This window comes from Typha angustifolia, chromosome 12 (genome assembly GCF_048772165.1).
Source record: "Typha angustifolia cultivar Huaian chromosome 12, ASM4877216v1, whole genome shotgun sequence".
NCBI classification, from domain to species: Eukaryota; Viridiplantae; Streptophyta; class Magnoliopsida; order Poales; family Typhaceae; genus Typha; species Typha angustifolia.
Genome location: NC_133250.1, coordinates 2,196,274 through 2,213,738, shown reverse-complemented (window position 1 = coordinate 2,213,738; position 17,465 = coordinate 2,196,274). Strand labels below are relative to the sequence as shown.

At 34.6% G+C, this 17,465-nt stretch overlaps 2 protein-coding genes across 7 annotated transcripts; one reads left to right on the top strand and one right to left on the bottom strand.

The window, feature by feature from the left end:
* The first annotated feature begins 1,708 nt into the window (after positions 1 to 1,708).
* LOC140772751 (uncharacterized) lies at positions 1,709 to 8,499 on the top strand. 5 transcript variants are annotated; one of them, XM_073114974.1, is made up of 7 exons: positions 1,709 to 1,861; positions 2,098 to 2,172; positions 2,652 to 2,734; positions 2,934 to 3,014; positions 3,114 to 3,218; positions 4,889 to 4,978; positions 7,903 to 8,499. In XM_073114974.1, exons 2-7 carry the CDS (start codon positions 2,148 to 2,150, stop codon positions 8,119 to 8,121), a joined length of 603 nt encoding a protein of 200 aa, XP_072971075.1. In that variant the 5' UTR covers positions 1,709 to 1,861; positions 2,098 to 2,147; the 3' UTR covers positions 8,122 to 8,499. The 5 variants fall into 5 exon arrangements, with proteins under 5 accessions (XP_072971075.1, XP_072971072.1, XP_072971074.1 ...); XM_073114971.1 differs by having other exon boundaries at positions 2,643 to 2,734; XM_073114973.1 differs by having other exon boundaries at positions 1,709 to 1,868.
* Positions 8,500 to 12,597: 4,098 nt separating this feature from the next.
* LOC140772274 (uncharacterized) lies at positions 12,598 to 15,919 on the bottom strand. Of its 2 annotated transcripts, none has more exons than XM_073114261.1 (6): positions 15,783 to 15,919; positions 15,186 to 15,278; positions 14,791 to 15,096; positions 14,587 to 14,669; positions 13,105 to 13,186; positions 12,598 to 12,893 (listed from the first exon to the last, which is right to left on the bottom strand). In XM_073114261.1, exons 2-6 carry the CDS (start codon positions 15,241 to 15,243, stop codon positions 12,778 to 12,780), a joined length of 645 nt encoding a protein of 214 aa, XP_072970362.1. In that variant the 5' UTR covers positions 15,244 to 15,278; positions 15,783 to 15,919; the 3' UTR covers positions 12,598 to 12,777. The 2 variants fall into 2 exon arrangements, with proteins under 2 accessions (XP_072970362.1, XP_072970364.1); XM_073114263.1 differs by having other exon boundaries at positions 13,121 to 13,186.
* Between the last annotated feature and the right edge of the window lie 1,546 nt (positions 15,920 to 17,465).

Here is a 17,465-nt window from a genome sequence, read left to right as displayed (position 1 = left end):
ATCTTTCTATACTTTAAAAATTTTTAAATTAGTTTACGATTATAGTGAAACTTTTTCTATCGAAGTTAATAAAGCGCGCCCAAATAACCAAAATGACCCGGTCGTGTTTATTAGGTAAAATAAATCTATTTTCAATATGATTTTTAAACCCATATTTGTCTTTTTCATAGATGTGATATAACTATTAAACTTTATAAAAACTCATATTTAATATAACTATAATTGTTACAATCTAGAAAGTAAGAATAAAATATGTAAATATTTTTTGAAAAGAAAGAAATGTTTATATTAGAGGGGAAAAACATTTTTATCATAAAAATTTAAAAATGGAGATAATTCAGCCCGACATTTAATTTTGAAAATTTTTCGGTATGCTTCGTTAATTTGGATGGAAAAACTAGTAGTCTCACTTTAATCGTAAGTATATGAACTAGTTTGAGATTTTTTGAAGTATAATTGGGTAAAATATGTTTTTATTTTTTTGCTTTATTAGGGCTAGATGAAAGTGATATGAAAATGTAATTTAAAAACTTAAAAACCTAAAACTATCAATACCATAACTAAATGGATTTTTCATGCAAATTGCCCCTTATCTTCATCTAATAAGTTTAAAAAATAGATAATTTTAAAACAAATCCAATGATATTTCAAGGTAATCTTAAAATTTTAAAATAAGAAATTTTATAAATTACACCGTATATTTTACTTATTTTTGTGATTCACATTTCGAGGATTTTGTAACTTGACCTTTTTTTTCTATAATTTTTATTTAACACTATTAGTTAACACGAACGGTGCAAGCAAATAAATATTATGTTATAATATATAAAATTATATTATAAAATAGCTAAATTACTCCTATCGCCTTCATACTCTCATTCTCTCCCATTGTTTCCCATGGGATTGGTAAAAGAGGAGGAGGAGAGAGAAGATGAGAGAAGGTGGTGGCAAGAGCGGCGACCACCGGAGGAGGTGTTTGGGAGGAAGACGAAGAAAAATGATGGACGGAGATGAGAGTATTTTAGTCAAAATAATATTATGATGTTAAATAAAAATTATAGAGAAAAATAAGGGGTCGAATTATAAAATCTTGTGACGAGATAGAACTCAATTGAGAGCTAGAGTAGTCAGGTTAGAGTTCTAGTTGTATTGATATTTAATAAGTTGTTAACCAAATTAGACATGTTTTTAAATTTCTTTTCAAAATAGCTTATACCCCAAACTTAATACTAAAGGAGTCGATTTCACAGTAGCTATAAATAAAAGTAAAACGCTAAATAAAACATTGAAAATTAAATATTTTATTGTTAACAAAACTAGCAAGAAAGATATAAATAAAAATATAAAAAACAATTTGTGTATCAATTATCCATTTCAGTCATAAAAATATTGTTCCGAAGATACGAAAGAAATATATAAAAAGACCATAGCTCTTTTAATTTTTATTTTTTTTTAATTTTGTCTAAGAAAACAATTAATATTTCAGCTTTTTATGTAGGGATATAGTGATCGAGAGCCATTTTAGTATTAAGTTTAAGGTAGAATCTACTTGGAGAAATAAGTTTTAAAATAGGGCTATTTTAGTAAAAAAAACTCATATTCAGTGGTATTTTACAGTTCTCTCTCAAATAAAATAAATAAATAAAATTCTGTCTTTTATTGTACTTAAAAGTTCCTATAAGAGGGCCAGTTTGCCGACGATCTCTAAGGTTCTTCGTCTTCACGTATCCGAGCTCTGCTCTCCCTGTTATTAGGGTTTTACGTTCTCAGATCAGTTCTCTCGATTCGAACCAACGCCGTCAGGGCTCGAAAGATACGATATTTTGGGACTACTCAAGGTCGAGGCCAATATCTTACCGACGTAAGTGGTAAGTAGTAAGGCTTTGGCGATCTGTAAGTTGTTAGCTTGTTTTCATAGCTGCGGTTTTGTTCATCTTTATTGCGTTTATAACCTTGTGCTGTGGTAATTGTCGAAAGATTCTTGATCAGGAAATATATTTGAACAATCTCACTATTGTCCAGTTTTTGGTATCTAACGTTTATTGGTTTGTATCGTGTAGTGATTTGTTGACAAGTTTATGTTTTTGTGTTCTGTAGATCCAATTTTGTGGTTATATCTTGAACATATATAAAAGCGGTAAACCGCGATGGGTGACAGAACTTTGATGAAGGGTATGTTTCTCTGAGTCTCTCAATTTTTAATTTGTTGCATCTGATACATGCATTAGAAATTGTTTTACAGTGTTCATTACTACTTTAATTTGAAAAATAGAAATCTTCATGTATCCAAATCGTATGTTTTGTTAGATCTTTGATCGCACACAAGTGGCCATTGTCAGTCTATGTTTGTGCTTTCTGTTGGGCCTCTGTGTCACTACCTTGCTTTGCTGTTGCATGTGATAAGAAAGGAGATTAACAAGAAGTAAAGGTGACAAACATTTAAAGATCTTGGAAACAAAATGCATTGTTTTGATTTCATTAATGTATCAATGCATGTGTATTATGTACATATTCTTACATGGTCGTTTATATGTGTATCTGTATGTCTACTGTTATGCACAACATATGGTAGTTGTTTGATTGGCTCACCCAAAAATATTTGTTCTTTTCAATGTTTGATTGAAATCTGCATTTGGTTGTAGCTCTTGCAGGACTTTTCTCTTTTAGTGCATCTGCTCGCAACGACTCAGAAGTTGATGAACTGGGAAGCTTTTCTGAAATTGATGATGTCGAGGTGTGTCATTTGGGACATATTTTCTCATGCTGTTTTATCCTGATGAACTTCTGTCCTGTTTTCTCTGCGATGTCAGCCAATATTTTCTCCTTCCATCCAGATATTCCTCCATCATTACATGAATGCAACCATATTAGTTCTCCTTTCCTTCTCTAATATTTAGAGTGTTGTTATGTGGCTAACATAGTGAAGTTTCTAGGTTGATAGGTACCTTCATACTAAGGAGGAAAAATATTACAAAAGAATAATCTGGGAAAAACTTCACAAGGAGTATCTTGAGGTGATTATATTAACGATTTAATTCTTTTAGTTGATAATTATCTATGTTCTCCTGATCATGGCAGTGCAGATTATTAATATTATTGTTGAATTCTTGCAGGAACAAACAGCAAAGGAATCTTCTATAATAAGAGAAATCAAGTTTCTCAATAACTGTTCCAAAGATGCACAGCTGCATGCAACAGCTTCAACGAAAACCAGAAAGGTTATATTAGTTTACCATGCCCTAATTAACCTTGCCTTTTAGCTTGGTTATTTGGCTTAGGGTTTGATACTATGTTATTCTGGTGTCAAATTATGTTTCTAGTATTCTTAGTAAGGACAAATTTGAGTATCCTGTACTTTCCTGTTCTTCCGTATGGCATGAACATCATTGAAGAATGTATTGTTTCTTAAGCATAACTTGAACCCCTAACTCCCGAGCAACTCGAGCTTTAAGCTTGAATGAACTTAACATATGCAGATGAATACAATGTGTTTAGGTGATCAGCAGGTCGACTTCCTGAACTGATCGAATGAACTTTGATTCTGGTGTCCATAGTTGTTCACATCTGCAATCAAGTAGGTTCAAAACAATCGGGTCCTCAACTCAAGATCAACAATATTAAGGGCCATTAAGAGGAAGAAGAATGTGAGCATTTTAATTGCAGATGATTTAAAAATTTCCAGCTTGTTTCATTGTAGTCACATAAACGAGCTTTATAAGGTTTTTGCATATTTGAACTTGAAGTAGTTATTTGGAGTGCTCGAATTTGCATACGTACCCCACGAAACGTCTGATTTTCATGTCTACCAACCTGAATTTATGATATATATGCTGTACAATCCTTAAAAATTCTTCTTCCATATATATCCTTCAAAACAATGAATTTGTATATATATTCCCTTCAAATGTCTAAATTTGCATGTACACCCTTAAAGTCACATTTTCGCTTTTATGGTACATGGTCAGTTAAACAATGTATATAATATTTTATTGAAAAAATATATATCAAGCTAATTCGAGCCGAGCTCAAGCAAGCTGAGTCTAGCTCGGCTCGGTTCGATTAACTTTTCGAGCTAGAAAACCTAGTTTGGCTCAGCTCGTTTAGAGTTTGAGCTGAACTCTAAATGAGCCAAGCTCATGAGCCTCGCGAGCAGCGAGCTTTTTTTATTGTCTCGCCAGTCTTAAGTGATGAAGCTCTATTAGCAAATTGTGAGCATGTGAATTTGATCAACTTGAATCCCCTTTCGAACAAGATTGATTAATCCAGCTTGTTTGTAGAATTATCACCTTTTCTCTTTTGCATCCTTTGGTTCCTTGAATAAACAAGAGATGCATCCTTCTCCTGCTGCTTGATGTCTGACTGAAGTTAAATTTGACTGGAAAGCCTACATCGTGTTTATATTGTTTGTAGAATTATCACTTTTCAAACAAGAAGGGTTAATACAGCTTGTTTGTAGAATTATCACCTTTCTCTTTTGCAACCTTTGGTTCCTTGAATACACAAGAAATGCATCCTTCTCCTGCTGCTTGATGTCTGACTGCAGTTAAATTTGACTGGAAAGCCTACGTCTGTGTTTATATTGGTTTGTGTTTTTGCCTTGAAAATGCATGGTTAAGCTCCCATAAAATAGCAATACTGTATGAGTGAAACAATGGATATAGCTGTTTTGGCCACAAACATATATTAAAAATTTTAGTGCCACTCTTGCTATTTTAAATTATTGTGAAATGTGTTCCTTATACAAGTATTTAATGCAAATCTATGTGGTCTTCACATATGGAATTTCTTCGATGCTATGTGATTGTAGAGCCTCATAAGGTGTAGCTATTTGGACATATTATATCATACCTTTTTTTTCTTCTTCTCACACTTAGATTTCATTTTCTAGGAAAGAAAGAGAAAACTTGCTGAAGAACCTACGAACTTGATTCCAGTCCCAGCTCCTTTGGAAGCGCCAAGCAACACGCTGATCCAAAAGGTCTCTTCTTCTTTTCCTGCATGTGTTGAACATCTAAATTCTACTATGTTTGCAATATCAATTACAAAAGTTTCCATTTGATGCAACATCTGGCTATTTGTGACCATATAACTATAAATCAAAAGCCAAGATACTAGAACTGGAGGAGTTATTCTGCAATTTTTTTTCATTGTCCACATTATTCCTTTTCCCCCTTTGTGCCCCAGTTAAGGTAGTTGATTCTTCTGTGCTGTTATGTGATGATGACTTATTGTCATTGTGCACATCAATTATTGTCACTTGTATAAAACTTATAATAGCATGGGGAATGCTTATTCTTGTTGATCACGTGATAGTACTGACATCCCCTATTATTTGAACTTTTTAATTACACTTACACCAGCTGAACTATAGCCTAATATCAAAGTGACCTTCTAAAGTTTTGAAACACTATAACCAAACCCTCTAAACTATTAAGGGATGAGATGGAGTGGACAATGTTAACGGAAAATATAATATTACTCTTTTCTTCTTGTCCACATGGCATTGTTCTGCATTTCTATTGGCTGATACCAGAGGCAATAGAAATACTTTTTTTATTCTTCACCATTTGTGGGATGGGATGTGGGCGAGGATGCAGCAAGGCAACTTTCCATCCCTCTCTCCCCTAATCTCATCTCTTTTCTCTCGTTTCCATTTTCAAAAATTCTGCCCTAAAGTCTCCCATTGCTTAGTAAAAAAACCAAAGTGGAAAATCATCTTTTCCTAAACACAAAGTGGATTAGAAAGAGCACAGTAAAGAAACCAAGGAATGTTGAAAATGCTTCACTGACATCTTGCTGTACCTAGGGGAGCTAAGGTGGAAAGTAGGGAAATTTGGGAACTCAAGAGTTGGTTGCAAAAAAAATATAAACTTGTTCTTGTGTTATCGGATTGTGCTGTGAAACATTTTGGTTAGTTTTCTAGATGTGTTTTGGATGTTTTGGACATTTTTATATTAAAAGTGTCTAATACATTGGAATGTTTTGGATGTTGTGTTGTTGGAGGTGTCTAATACATTATAATTTTTGGATGTCACAGACAATATTTTGGATTTGGTTGAGGATGTTCTGTTAATAATGATACATTGGTAAATTTTGCAATGATGGAGGAAGAAGGGTTTGAGTTTGAGTTTGGGTTGAGGAAGAAGAAATGTTTGAGATGGAGTTGAGGAGGAAGAAGGGTTTGGGTTTAGTTTAGGAATGTAGAGGAAGAAGAAGAAATGAAGGGTATTTCGATATAATTTAAAGTACTTTTTATTCTAAAGGCACAATAGTCACAAAAATAACTAACTAGAACACCTCATGTGACCATTTTCGGTCAAAAAGTGGATGCAGGTATAACAGAAGCGCAAACTACAATGTCTAACTCATTTAGAGGTTCTAATTGTAACATTTTAAATTTTAGGGGGTTACTACGATATTAGACCATAGTTCAGGGAGTGTAATTGTAATTAAACCTAGAACTTTTATGCAATCAACATGCTGTCAATGGGTCATTCTTATTGATCATGGAGGCATAAGGAACCAAGGTAGAGCTTTTCATGTTGAACCAATGCACTGATTTTGCTGAGTTCCTACTCACTGGTTTACTTGCTTCCTATTAGGTGTCCTTGATTCATTACTTATTCAAAGCAATTTAAGTGGTCCTTTATTTTTAGATATCATTTCATGATTACTTGTGTTGGTGACTTTATTTGTAGTAAATGGGTCAGTTTGGTCAATTTGGTATCATGGAGAGAATTTGAACCCTTTCTTCATTTTGAACATTGATCAAGAGAAATAACATACATAAGTCCTTAATTTTTTTAAACATTGATAAAAAACTGAATTCCATACTTTTAAGATGAACAATTCTCTTTTGCAGCCATGGATTCTACTTTCAACATTTATTTTTCCCTCTCAGTGCTACTTGGTTAAACTTAGTCAGTTTGTAAATGACATAGAAAATACAGGATTTTCCAACTAAAAGAAGTAACTTGTGATCCCACCTTATTTCCATACAATAGATCTTGCATAAGAGTTAAAAGTTGCCTCATGTAAGAGCACACAGTGTTTCTTTATACCTGGAGACTAGTCAATATTCTGGGGGAGGTAACAGCTTAGTTTTTTTTTTCTTTTGTAAGCATGGAACTGTCATTAATCAAAGAGCTTACTTTTCTACAAGCTAATATATCTTAGCGGTTCTGCAGTAGATGGCAACTGTTAACTTTTGTATGAAACACACAGCTCTTTAGTAGTGCATGTGTCCCGAATATGGTCAGCTTCTTCAGCCAAAGTCTGATAAATAGTTACGGCATGGCTTCTAATCTGGACATTTTAGAACTCTTTGATCAAATAAGGTAGATAGCAGATTCTGGATTTTTCTGTTGGCAAACTCTGCGCCATGAAACAAGAAGTAGAGATAACTTCTATTCCCTATTGAATGTTTCAGATCTGTCTACAACCTATGGATAGAACAATGTTTCTAGGACATTTAAAGGCAATAAACAGATAGTGTTTCTTTGCTTTATTAATTTATGGAATATATGTCTTGTATTAATTTTGCATGTGTGTGAGTGTATATGTATTTTTCATTTGGGGTGGTTCTGCTAAGATGAAAGCCTAGTCTGTTATTGCTCTACTAGTATATTTTGATAATTAAATCTTGGGAACAACCTCTTCAGAAATGAAGGTATTACTGCATACATTTTCGCTTACTAGACCTGTATAGACAGGAGCCAATTGTACTAGTTAGTCCTCTTCTTATCACACGGGTGATCTTGATCTTTTTATATTCGCGATGCATATTTTAGGTCATCAATTGCATGAAGATTTTGGTGACAGCTAAACTGGCTTTAGATTTGCCAAACTTGTATATTGATATAATTTTATTATGTTTCATTCTTCCTCAATCCTCTGTTCAAGAAGGATGTGAAGAAACAAAAGATTGAACCAGATGCTGCTGATGCTGGCAGTCACCTCAATGGTATTGTAGATAACGACAAAGAAGACGAGGAAGATGCAGAAAATGATGATGATCCCGAAACATTTCAAGATGATGGTTTTACTGAACCGGACTATGATGACTACTATGAGCATGGGGATCAAGACTACACATACAATGATGACTTTGACTTTGAATAGCAGCAGAAGACAATGAAAAGCCAATCAGATTACTTGAATACATGCTGATGAGGTTTACTGCAGATGGCTATTTTACTGGTGAAAAAAGAGAGAACTCATTGAGAAGAGGAAAACAATCGATCCTACATTTGTGCTCTGCAAGATCTCATGGACCCTTGTAGGTCTCTTTCTTGCCTCCGAACCCCATTGTTTACTGCAGTGTCTGAAGCTGGAGGATTGGAGCTCTTAAGTTTCCACTTTTTCTGCATTTGTCCCAGATATCTTCCTTCTATGTAATCCAGCAAGTGAAATGTAAACAGATTCTAAGCTAAATAATTATTTACGTTACAGCAGAATGCGCGGATATATAAATTATGCATCTTCTGCTTTTCTATTGAAGTGTATGTCTTAACTACTGCTGGTTTTCCTTGTGACATTCACTATTACTAGCGATGTAATGATTCTGAGGTTCATCAGAGAATTAGGGTAATGACTAGCCTATATGAGCAGCTCTTCCAGACTCAGGGAGAGTTTGAATATGAACAATGCAGTATTACAAGTGTTCTCTGTCCTGCCAAAAGCATTCTGAAATATGTATTCACCTATGTAAGTATCAAGGTATTGGTGCTAATCTATGCCAACTTCATATAGTCTGGTTCAAAGTTTCAGCTTATTATTGTGATTGTTCTAGTTATTCCCTCCCAGTAGAGAGAATATTAATTGCTGTAGTATATTAAATGAGAAATCAAGTAAATAAAGTCTTAATATTTATTTTCTTTCCATTAAATGTTGAAAGAATATGTTTTGGCATTCACTTAATTTAGGTGGATGAGCCCAACTCAGTCTTTAGAAATGATATTTTATAAGATCCATAAACTGAAAATTAGTTTTTATATAGCAAAGCCAAATTACCCTTTTGTGGCAGTGCTATCCTTATTTTATTTATTATGCCAAAGAACTTTTTATTATTCAAATAGATTCATAATTTTTGTAACAACTCTGAATTTTAAAACATAAGTAAATAAAATAGAAATAAATATTTAGATAATCAGAATTTCATTTTATCTCTTATATTTTAGAATTTTGATTAAATTAAGTTAAATTTTTAAGTATATTTTTAAAATATTAGAATTCTTATTTTAATAGGACTCTTTTCCAAGATGGCTTTTATATATTATTCTAATTCTTTTTCTGCTACTATATGTATCATATGTTGATATTTGTTATTAGACATATTATTAGTAGAGTGGGTTACTTGTTGGGCGTCTAGTTCATGAGAACTTATTATTTTACAGGAATTTAAAAAGCTACTTAGTGAGAACTCTGAAGGCTGAGTATCATTTCCGTTGTGTCAATCTATTTTCGAATTTAATTATTATTTGAGCTTTCATATTTTCTCTGAATTTTGTCATAAAGATTTGCGGCCATCATATTCTCAAATTGGGGTGGGACAATTTTGACTCATTGTTTTGCTGATTTACTTTTTAGGGTTTTTTATTGTTCAAAATAAGTTTTGTATGCATACCTTTAAAATCTTTATTCTTTGAGTGAATACCCCTTGAAGTTAACTATCTTAAATTTTAAATAATTTAAATGATTAATTACGTTGATAACCCCTCAACTATATCCGATTTCACGGATACCCTCTAAATTTTTTTAGGTTAAAATGTCACCCCTAAACTTCAGAAAAAAATGAAATAAGTAATGGTAGTGATTGATAATACGTAATGACTAACTATACCTCTAATTAATATATCACAATATTATTAATTAAAAAAATAATATACTAAATATCTTACCATCTTCTGTATCCCATCTCCTAACTTTCTATCTTCTCTTTTCTCTCCTTTCTTCTCTCATGCTACCTTCGACATCGAGCGGCGCGTGAGTGAGAGGGCGACGACAATAGCGGCTTTGCTACCGCGACCTCCCATCTATGCGGGGCGATAGTGAGCTCATCACAGCCTCTTGTCCCACGCAGCGCGGCAGTGAACTAGCCGTGGCCTCTTGTCCCACGCAGTGCAATAGCGAGCTCGTCGTAGCCTCCCGTCCCACGTGGCTCGGCAGCAAAGCTCGCCACGGTCTCCTCTCCCAAGCGGCGCGGTAGCAGAGCTTGCTACGACCTCCCTTTTCCACACGGCATGGCCTCCCCTTCCTATGCGGTGCAGCAGTGATCTCATTGCGGCCTCGCCGTCCTACCACGGCCTCCCTGTCCCACGCTGTGCAGTAGCGAGCTCGCTGTAGCCTCCCGTCCCACGTGGCTCGGCAGCAGAGCTCGCCATGGCCTCCCCTCCCATGTGGCGCGATAGCGGAGCTCGCTACAACCTCCCCTTTCCATGCGGCATGGCCTCCCCTTCCCACGTGGTGCGGTAGTGATCTCATCGTGGCCTCGCCATCCCACGTGGCGCTCAACAGTGAGCTCGCCGCGACCTCCTCGTCCCATGCGACAGGACAGCTTAGGAAAGGAGAGAATATAAGCGAGGGAAGGAGGGAAGGAGAGAATAGGGTGTTGACGGTGAGGAGTGGAGGAAGAAGATTGAATATAATAATACAGGAAATTTATTTTTTATTTTAGAATATTTTTTATCCTAATTTAATTAGTGGCTTGTGTAAAGACTATGAGGGCATTTAGAATTAATTATGTCTGATATAACTACCATGTAAGTTGACTCGCCCAATTTTTCTAACAGTACACTTATGGAAAGGTGACATTAAAACTTTTAGCGTGTTTAAGGGTGACATTGTAACTTAAAAAAGTTTAGGGGTCTATGTGAAAACCGAATATAAATCAGGAGGTGTTGAGGTAATTAACCCTAATTTAAATGCGAAAAGATAAGAATTTATTTATTCTAGTTTTTCAAATATTTCTTAGTTAAGGGTATTTTTATCTTTTTATTAAATTATCCAGACTTATCTGAGATTTTTTTTTAAAAAAAGTTGACTATACTTTTGCATATTACTAGAGTGAGTGGTGCTTAGGTGCAATTTGTCATTAAAGGGAGTTAATTTCGCAAATGAGGAAGAAAATTTATAAACTAAGCACCCCGTTTACTTTTGTAATAGGAATAAACTTATCCTAGAATAAACTTCCTTATTTTGGTGTAGTAATTAAACAATATCTTACCTTATTCTAGTATACTACTTCAATATTCTCTCTCATCTAACTCTAATAACTTTCTAAAAATTATTTATTAATAACCAAAGATTATAATTTTACCCTTTGAGATGACAACACACTAGTCATATCAACTATAGTTGCTATCTAATTTCTCTCTCATCTCTAAAGGTAGCACTGTATACTAGCATAATGCAAGATAACCAATGTCTTCAAACAATCTAGTGCGTTCCTCCAAGCCCATTAGCATTCCATCGTTGGCCACGATGTCTCCGTCGTCGCCAAGACCATCTGCTATGAGATCATCGGCTCCCTTTTCTCCGTCGTCTATAAGAAACTCGCATTTAGCCTCCTCCGCTTGCTCAACCTTACTCCCAACCTCTACGACACACTCAACTTCGGCCTCCGATCCGATCTCTCCTCCCCCAACCCCGAGGTCTTCGCAACAGCCCTTTACTTTCTCTCCTCCCTCCCCTCCCACTTCCTCCCTTGCCTCCTCTCCAACTCCCACGCCGCCCTCACCAACGCATTGACCTCCTCTTCCCCATCCCTCTATCTGACCGTTGTCCTCACCTGCGACGATCTCATCCTCCTTTATGATACCTCCCTGTCCCTCCTCGACTGCGTCTCCCTATGGTGGGGCAACATCTCCGCCTTTGCCCTCGATTACTCTGACGTTGTCGCTAAGTAGCATTAATGAACACCCAAGTGCGGGATTATAACCCTACATAATGCAGAAAAGTCTGCAATAGAAAAGCTCCATACTATTTACTATTTAATATATAGTCAAAGATATTTTTGTCATTAGATTTAAAACATCACCAATTCCTAATATAATTTTATTATTTTAATATCAATTTTATATTACATCAAATATAATTATTACATCTTATACTAGTATTGAACTAAACATTACAATAGCTTATACTAGTATTAGCTCTTTTCTTCTGATATTAAAAAATAAGAATACTTATGCCTATTATACCCTTATTCTACAAGTGAATAGAGACTAACTAAACGAGGCATGTAACAATAGCATGCATTTCTTATCATGAATAAAATGCTTAATTTCCACTATTCTTAGCACTGAAGATCACTCTTCGTGTGAAAAATGCAAATATTTCTTATACACGAGAAGAAATGAGAATATTTCTTTGTAGTATACAGAGGTATTATAGGAAAATGAGAATGTAATTACTTATGGGAATTTCCAGATGGACAGTAGAAGTGATCATATATATTAGTTTTCCCTGCTAAATATAAAACTCAGAAACAAACATAGTAATAAGACAGTGATCCTCAACACGTCAGCAACATCTTCTGCACTCATCTTTCAGCTTGAATTCAATCAAATAATCAGATGTTATGCAGAAACCATAGTATAACATCAAAATGGTCCAAATTAATTGACAGCATATATACAGAAGAAAAAGTATACAGAAAAGGGAAATAGTCAACTAGCTATAACAGGAAGTACAACAATAAGGAACAGTTAAAATACTGGTTTTCCTTTCTAAGACACAAAAACTCAGAAACAAAAGAAAGAAACTGGAGATTTTTCCTCAGTCAGCAACACCATCTGCACTCACATCATCTTTCAGCTTGAAGTCAACTGGATGCTCAAGAAGTTGGAATTCATGAAGCTCAGCATCAATAAGATCATCAATCTGTCTGTCATCTGAAATCAAAGAACAACCAATAAACACACAGACCAGAATTGATATTTCAGTTGCAAATGCAGCACAAAAAATGGAGATGTGGGTATATAATATAGTCTGATACTTCATTGGAAGTATATATACATGGTTAGGGGCCGGGCATTCAAGCGATTCTGTTGTGCTTGTGTGTGTGTGTGTGTGTGAGAGAGAGAGAGAGAGAGAGAGAGAGACTTGATCCCGAGAGTGCCTTGGGCATTTGAAGAACCTCTGGCTCCAACTCCATCTTTATGTCTTCAAAGTCCTTGGCAGCTTCCTGATTTTGATTAAAAAAGTTAAAAATCTACCAAGTGTCACAAAAATGTATTCCGCAAGGAATACAACAATAAGCATCTAACTGAAGTTAAAATCTACTAAGGATGACAAGAATATACTCCAACAACAATAAACAACTAAATAAAAATCCAACAAAAAGAATGCACATGCAGAAAAACTCTGAGTTAGAGTATGCATGTTTGGAAAAATTCTATGGTACCACATTATGAATGATTGCCCATTTGATAACAATTCAGTCATGGTACATTCTGCATACTTACTGGGTCACGAACAAGAAATGTTGATATCATGTATGCAACTTGCTATAAGTGTAATATATAAAATACCAAAATCCTTATTCGCCTGCAGCCACTCAATAAACTCAAAGATCTAATGGATAGAGTCATGAAGATTAAAACCATTATTTTTATTATAAAATAAAGTAAGAGTTTGCCAGAAGAAATATCCTTACTGTTCAACCTACTCCAAAGACCATATAGCACATGTACCTAGATATGCACCATACACACAAGAACAAATGGCACTACAGTACAACAACAGCCAATGAAGGAATCATGATACAATGTAATGGAATAAAAGAAACCAAGTTTCAAATGCATCTATCTATCCAGGAGTATAAGTTGTCTTTTTAAGGAGAACATATGTAACAACTACCCAACTTACTTATTTAACAAGTCCTGCCTACTAATATCATAGAGAATTCTTAAAAGTTGAATATCTAAATAATCTTTACAATCAAAGCATCCTCAAAATCACTTACTTGTTTGATACATGATGTTGCTACTTGCTATATATGCTTCAAACAGTAACATGGTCAAGAAAGAAGATTTAACAACCAGATATGGATCATGTTTAGTGCAAAATCACACGCAAGAGAAAAAGCGAGCTGAACTTGCTTTTTTTCCGTCTTTATAAACCTGATTTTTCTTTAGTTTCTTGAGTTAAATGCCACACACAGTTGTTTTAAATAGTGTAAATCAGATGGTAAAAAGTAGTTCCTCAGATGAAATGCATCAACCAGGTGGAGCTGCTCCCCTTCCAGGCGTACTAAATTGACTATGCTGAAATTTCCAAGTATTGAATATTTTCCTGAAAGATCTTTTGACATATTTTAAAATTTCTCAATTGCAATGAGGCCCAATGAAACATCAACCTAACACCTCTATAAGACTAGATTCAATCAACAACTGCAATAATTTTTGCAAAAAAGGAAAATAGCTTCTCTAGTCATCAAGTCGAAATATCAGGGTAATAAAACAGGTCCTCATTCATGACAATATGTCACAACTCATGAAAAAGTTTTGAATTTTTGTTTGCATGTAAATAACATTTGGATTTCAGTATACATACTATGTAATCTCTACATATTTCATTACATACCTCTACTCGATACCCAAGATCATAGATCGTACTTGACCATTCATGCAGGGCGGACATTACCTTATTGACTTTCTTCTTGATCCCTAAGTAGACAAGAGAAAAATGCATCCAAAATATCCACTCACTCCAGTAAAATAGTAAATGGAACAAAGAAATAAAGGAATTAGGTGGAAGAATGGACATTGAGCCTAAATAGCAGCCTACTTTTTTCCATTTGATCCTTCTGGAGATTCTGCATGTCATTTCCTGTAAAGTGGGCTTGTTCAATTCCTTCCTTAGCCCATTCCTGGCATCTTTTAATCTCCTCATCAGTCAGGAAACTATGCTTTGGGACATTCTTGATGGCCTCACGGCCATATACCAGAGATTTCCCTTTCAGAGCAGAATCTTTTGTTGCACCAGAAACTGGAGGTTTCCCAGTGTTGGAAAGATCCCTCAGAGCTTTTCGCTCTTGACGCCCAGTTTTTGCTGGCTTTGGCAGATCAGCCTTTATCCCATCGACTCCCTTTCCTGAAAAAAGAATGTATTTTCTCTTATATCATCCAGTTTTTCACAACTAAATCACAAATCAAACTACAATCACAATTACTGTCCCATACCTCTGTGCATGTGCAGATTTTCATTTTGAACAACAGCAACAGGAGTTCGAAATGCCATGCTTCAGAATTATCCTTCTTTTGAAAACAGCGCAGCTGGTAATTTTTTCAACCAAAAATTAGATGGAAAATTTGGAACAAAGAGGCAAGATAACTATCAAAGAACCAAAAGAAGCTACCAAGTAGAAATAGTATTTGGGGTCTTCTTAAGTCTTAACAAACATAACCAAAAACTAGTAACTTATTACTTCGAAAGACTGAATAGAGATATTATGACAAAGACTACCCAAGAAACTGAGTAGATCCCATATGGAACACCTTATGTTGACTCAACCACCTCTCTCTTTTCTTCGCGAACCCTCCCAAATTTCCTAAATTGATAATAATATGACAGAAATGGTAAACTTTACATTTGGGGCGTCCTCATCTTCCTCTAAAACCCCACACACAAAAGACCCCAAATATTGTATCGACAAAAAAAGAAGAAGAAATAATCGGAACTGAAACACATCCAGGAAAGAGAAACTCCAATACAAAACAAGGGATCGATCTTTGAGATCAAGAAACGTGGAAACGGATGTGAGGAAGTTGAGGGCTTACCAGGTAGCGAATCGCGTCCGTTTGAAACCAACAGTAGGGGATGGGATCAACCAGAGAAATCACCTTACAAAACCCTAACCCTAATCACCAGAGGAAAAGGAGAAGAGTCTTTCTCTTTTTTGGGATCGGAGTGAATGCTAACGGTAAAATTTCGGAAGAGTGGGAAACGCCTTTTTGAAATATGCGGTGTAAACGGGTCGGATGGAAATCGCTACCCGTATCCACTTACCTTTGAGGAATAAGAAATTTTCAAATAACACCCTACATTTGAGTGATTTTGCGATTAACAAACTACCCTTAGTCCTATAATTTGGTTTATTTAACTCTGTGAATAAGTTACAAAAATACCCTTGATGCACATTGTAACCTAACCCACATTAATCAAATTAACTAAATTATTATCGACATACATGTTTTTGAAGAAATTGAAATATTTTAGAAGTTAATTAAAAGGAAAAAAGAAAACAAAATTAGTATTTATGTTTTTATTTTTATCATTCATGAGCCCGAAGGCTAAATTTGGGTTAGACAAAGGCCAACTATCTCTAGATACAGAGGCACTTAGATCCATTAAGCTTTTAGCTGTCTTGTCTAGGTTTCAAGTCATATGCGTCGCCGAATAATTACTTCGGACCAAACACCGTCGAGACTTGCTCTAAACCATTGCATTGTCAAGCTGTTTCTCCAAGCTAACCGCGCTGCCGTGCCCATAAGATGAATTGAGCCAATCCACTAAACCACCAACTATCAAACAATATCTCCATAATATTACTTGGGGTTAAAGTTAACCCATGAACTCGTTGATTATGGGTAAGATACCTACCAATTCTATTAGAATTGGTTGATAAATTAGTATTTATGTTATAAAACAAGATGTCGATGTACTTAAGCATAAAAAAAATTAGCTAAGCGAACATTTGCATCACAATATGTGAATGCTCATATCCATTCTCCCACACACAAAAAAAATAGATCTTTTACCATGAGGTACTTAGTTTTCATGATTTTGGGTTTTAATTTGCTAACAATTTATCAAATTGGTCTTATATTTTTACACAGTTTTCATATGGTTTTATACTTTTTGTATTCTTTGAAAGAGATTTAAACACGTGCAAATTTTTACTGATTATTTTGAAAATTTAAACCCAAAATCAATTTACTCCTATATATCTTAATAAGTTCTAAATCAGTCTCTGAACCTACGATTAAAATGAGATCATTAGTTTTTTCTATCCAAATCAACGGAACACACTCAAAAATTTTAAAAATTAAATGTCGAGCTAAATTGTCTCCATTTTTTACTTTTATGGACAAAAATATCCTTGCCTACTTATATAAGTATTTCTTTCTTTTTTAAAGAGTACCAACATATTTTATTTTTCTTACTTTCTAAATTATGCTAACTATATAGTAAGTTTAATAATTATATCACATCTAGAAATAAGACAAATATGGGTTAAAAAAATCAGATAAAAAACCCATCTATTTTACCTAATAAACACTATAGGGTATTTTGGTAATTTAGGCATGTTTTATTAACTTTGACCTGATAATTGACAGTTTCACTTTGGTCGTAAGTCTGTAAGTATATAGACTGGTTTGAGACTTTTTAAAATATAGGATAGTAAAGTAATTTTAGATATATATATATATATATATATATATAAGAGTAAAATATATTTA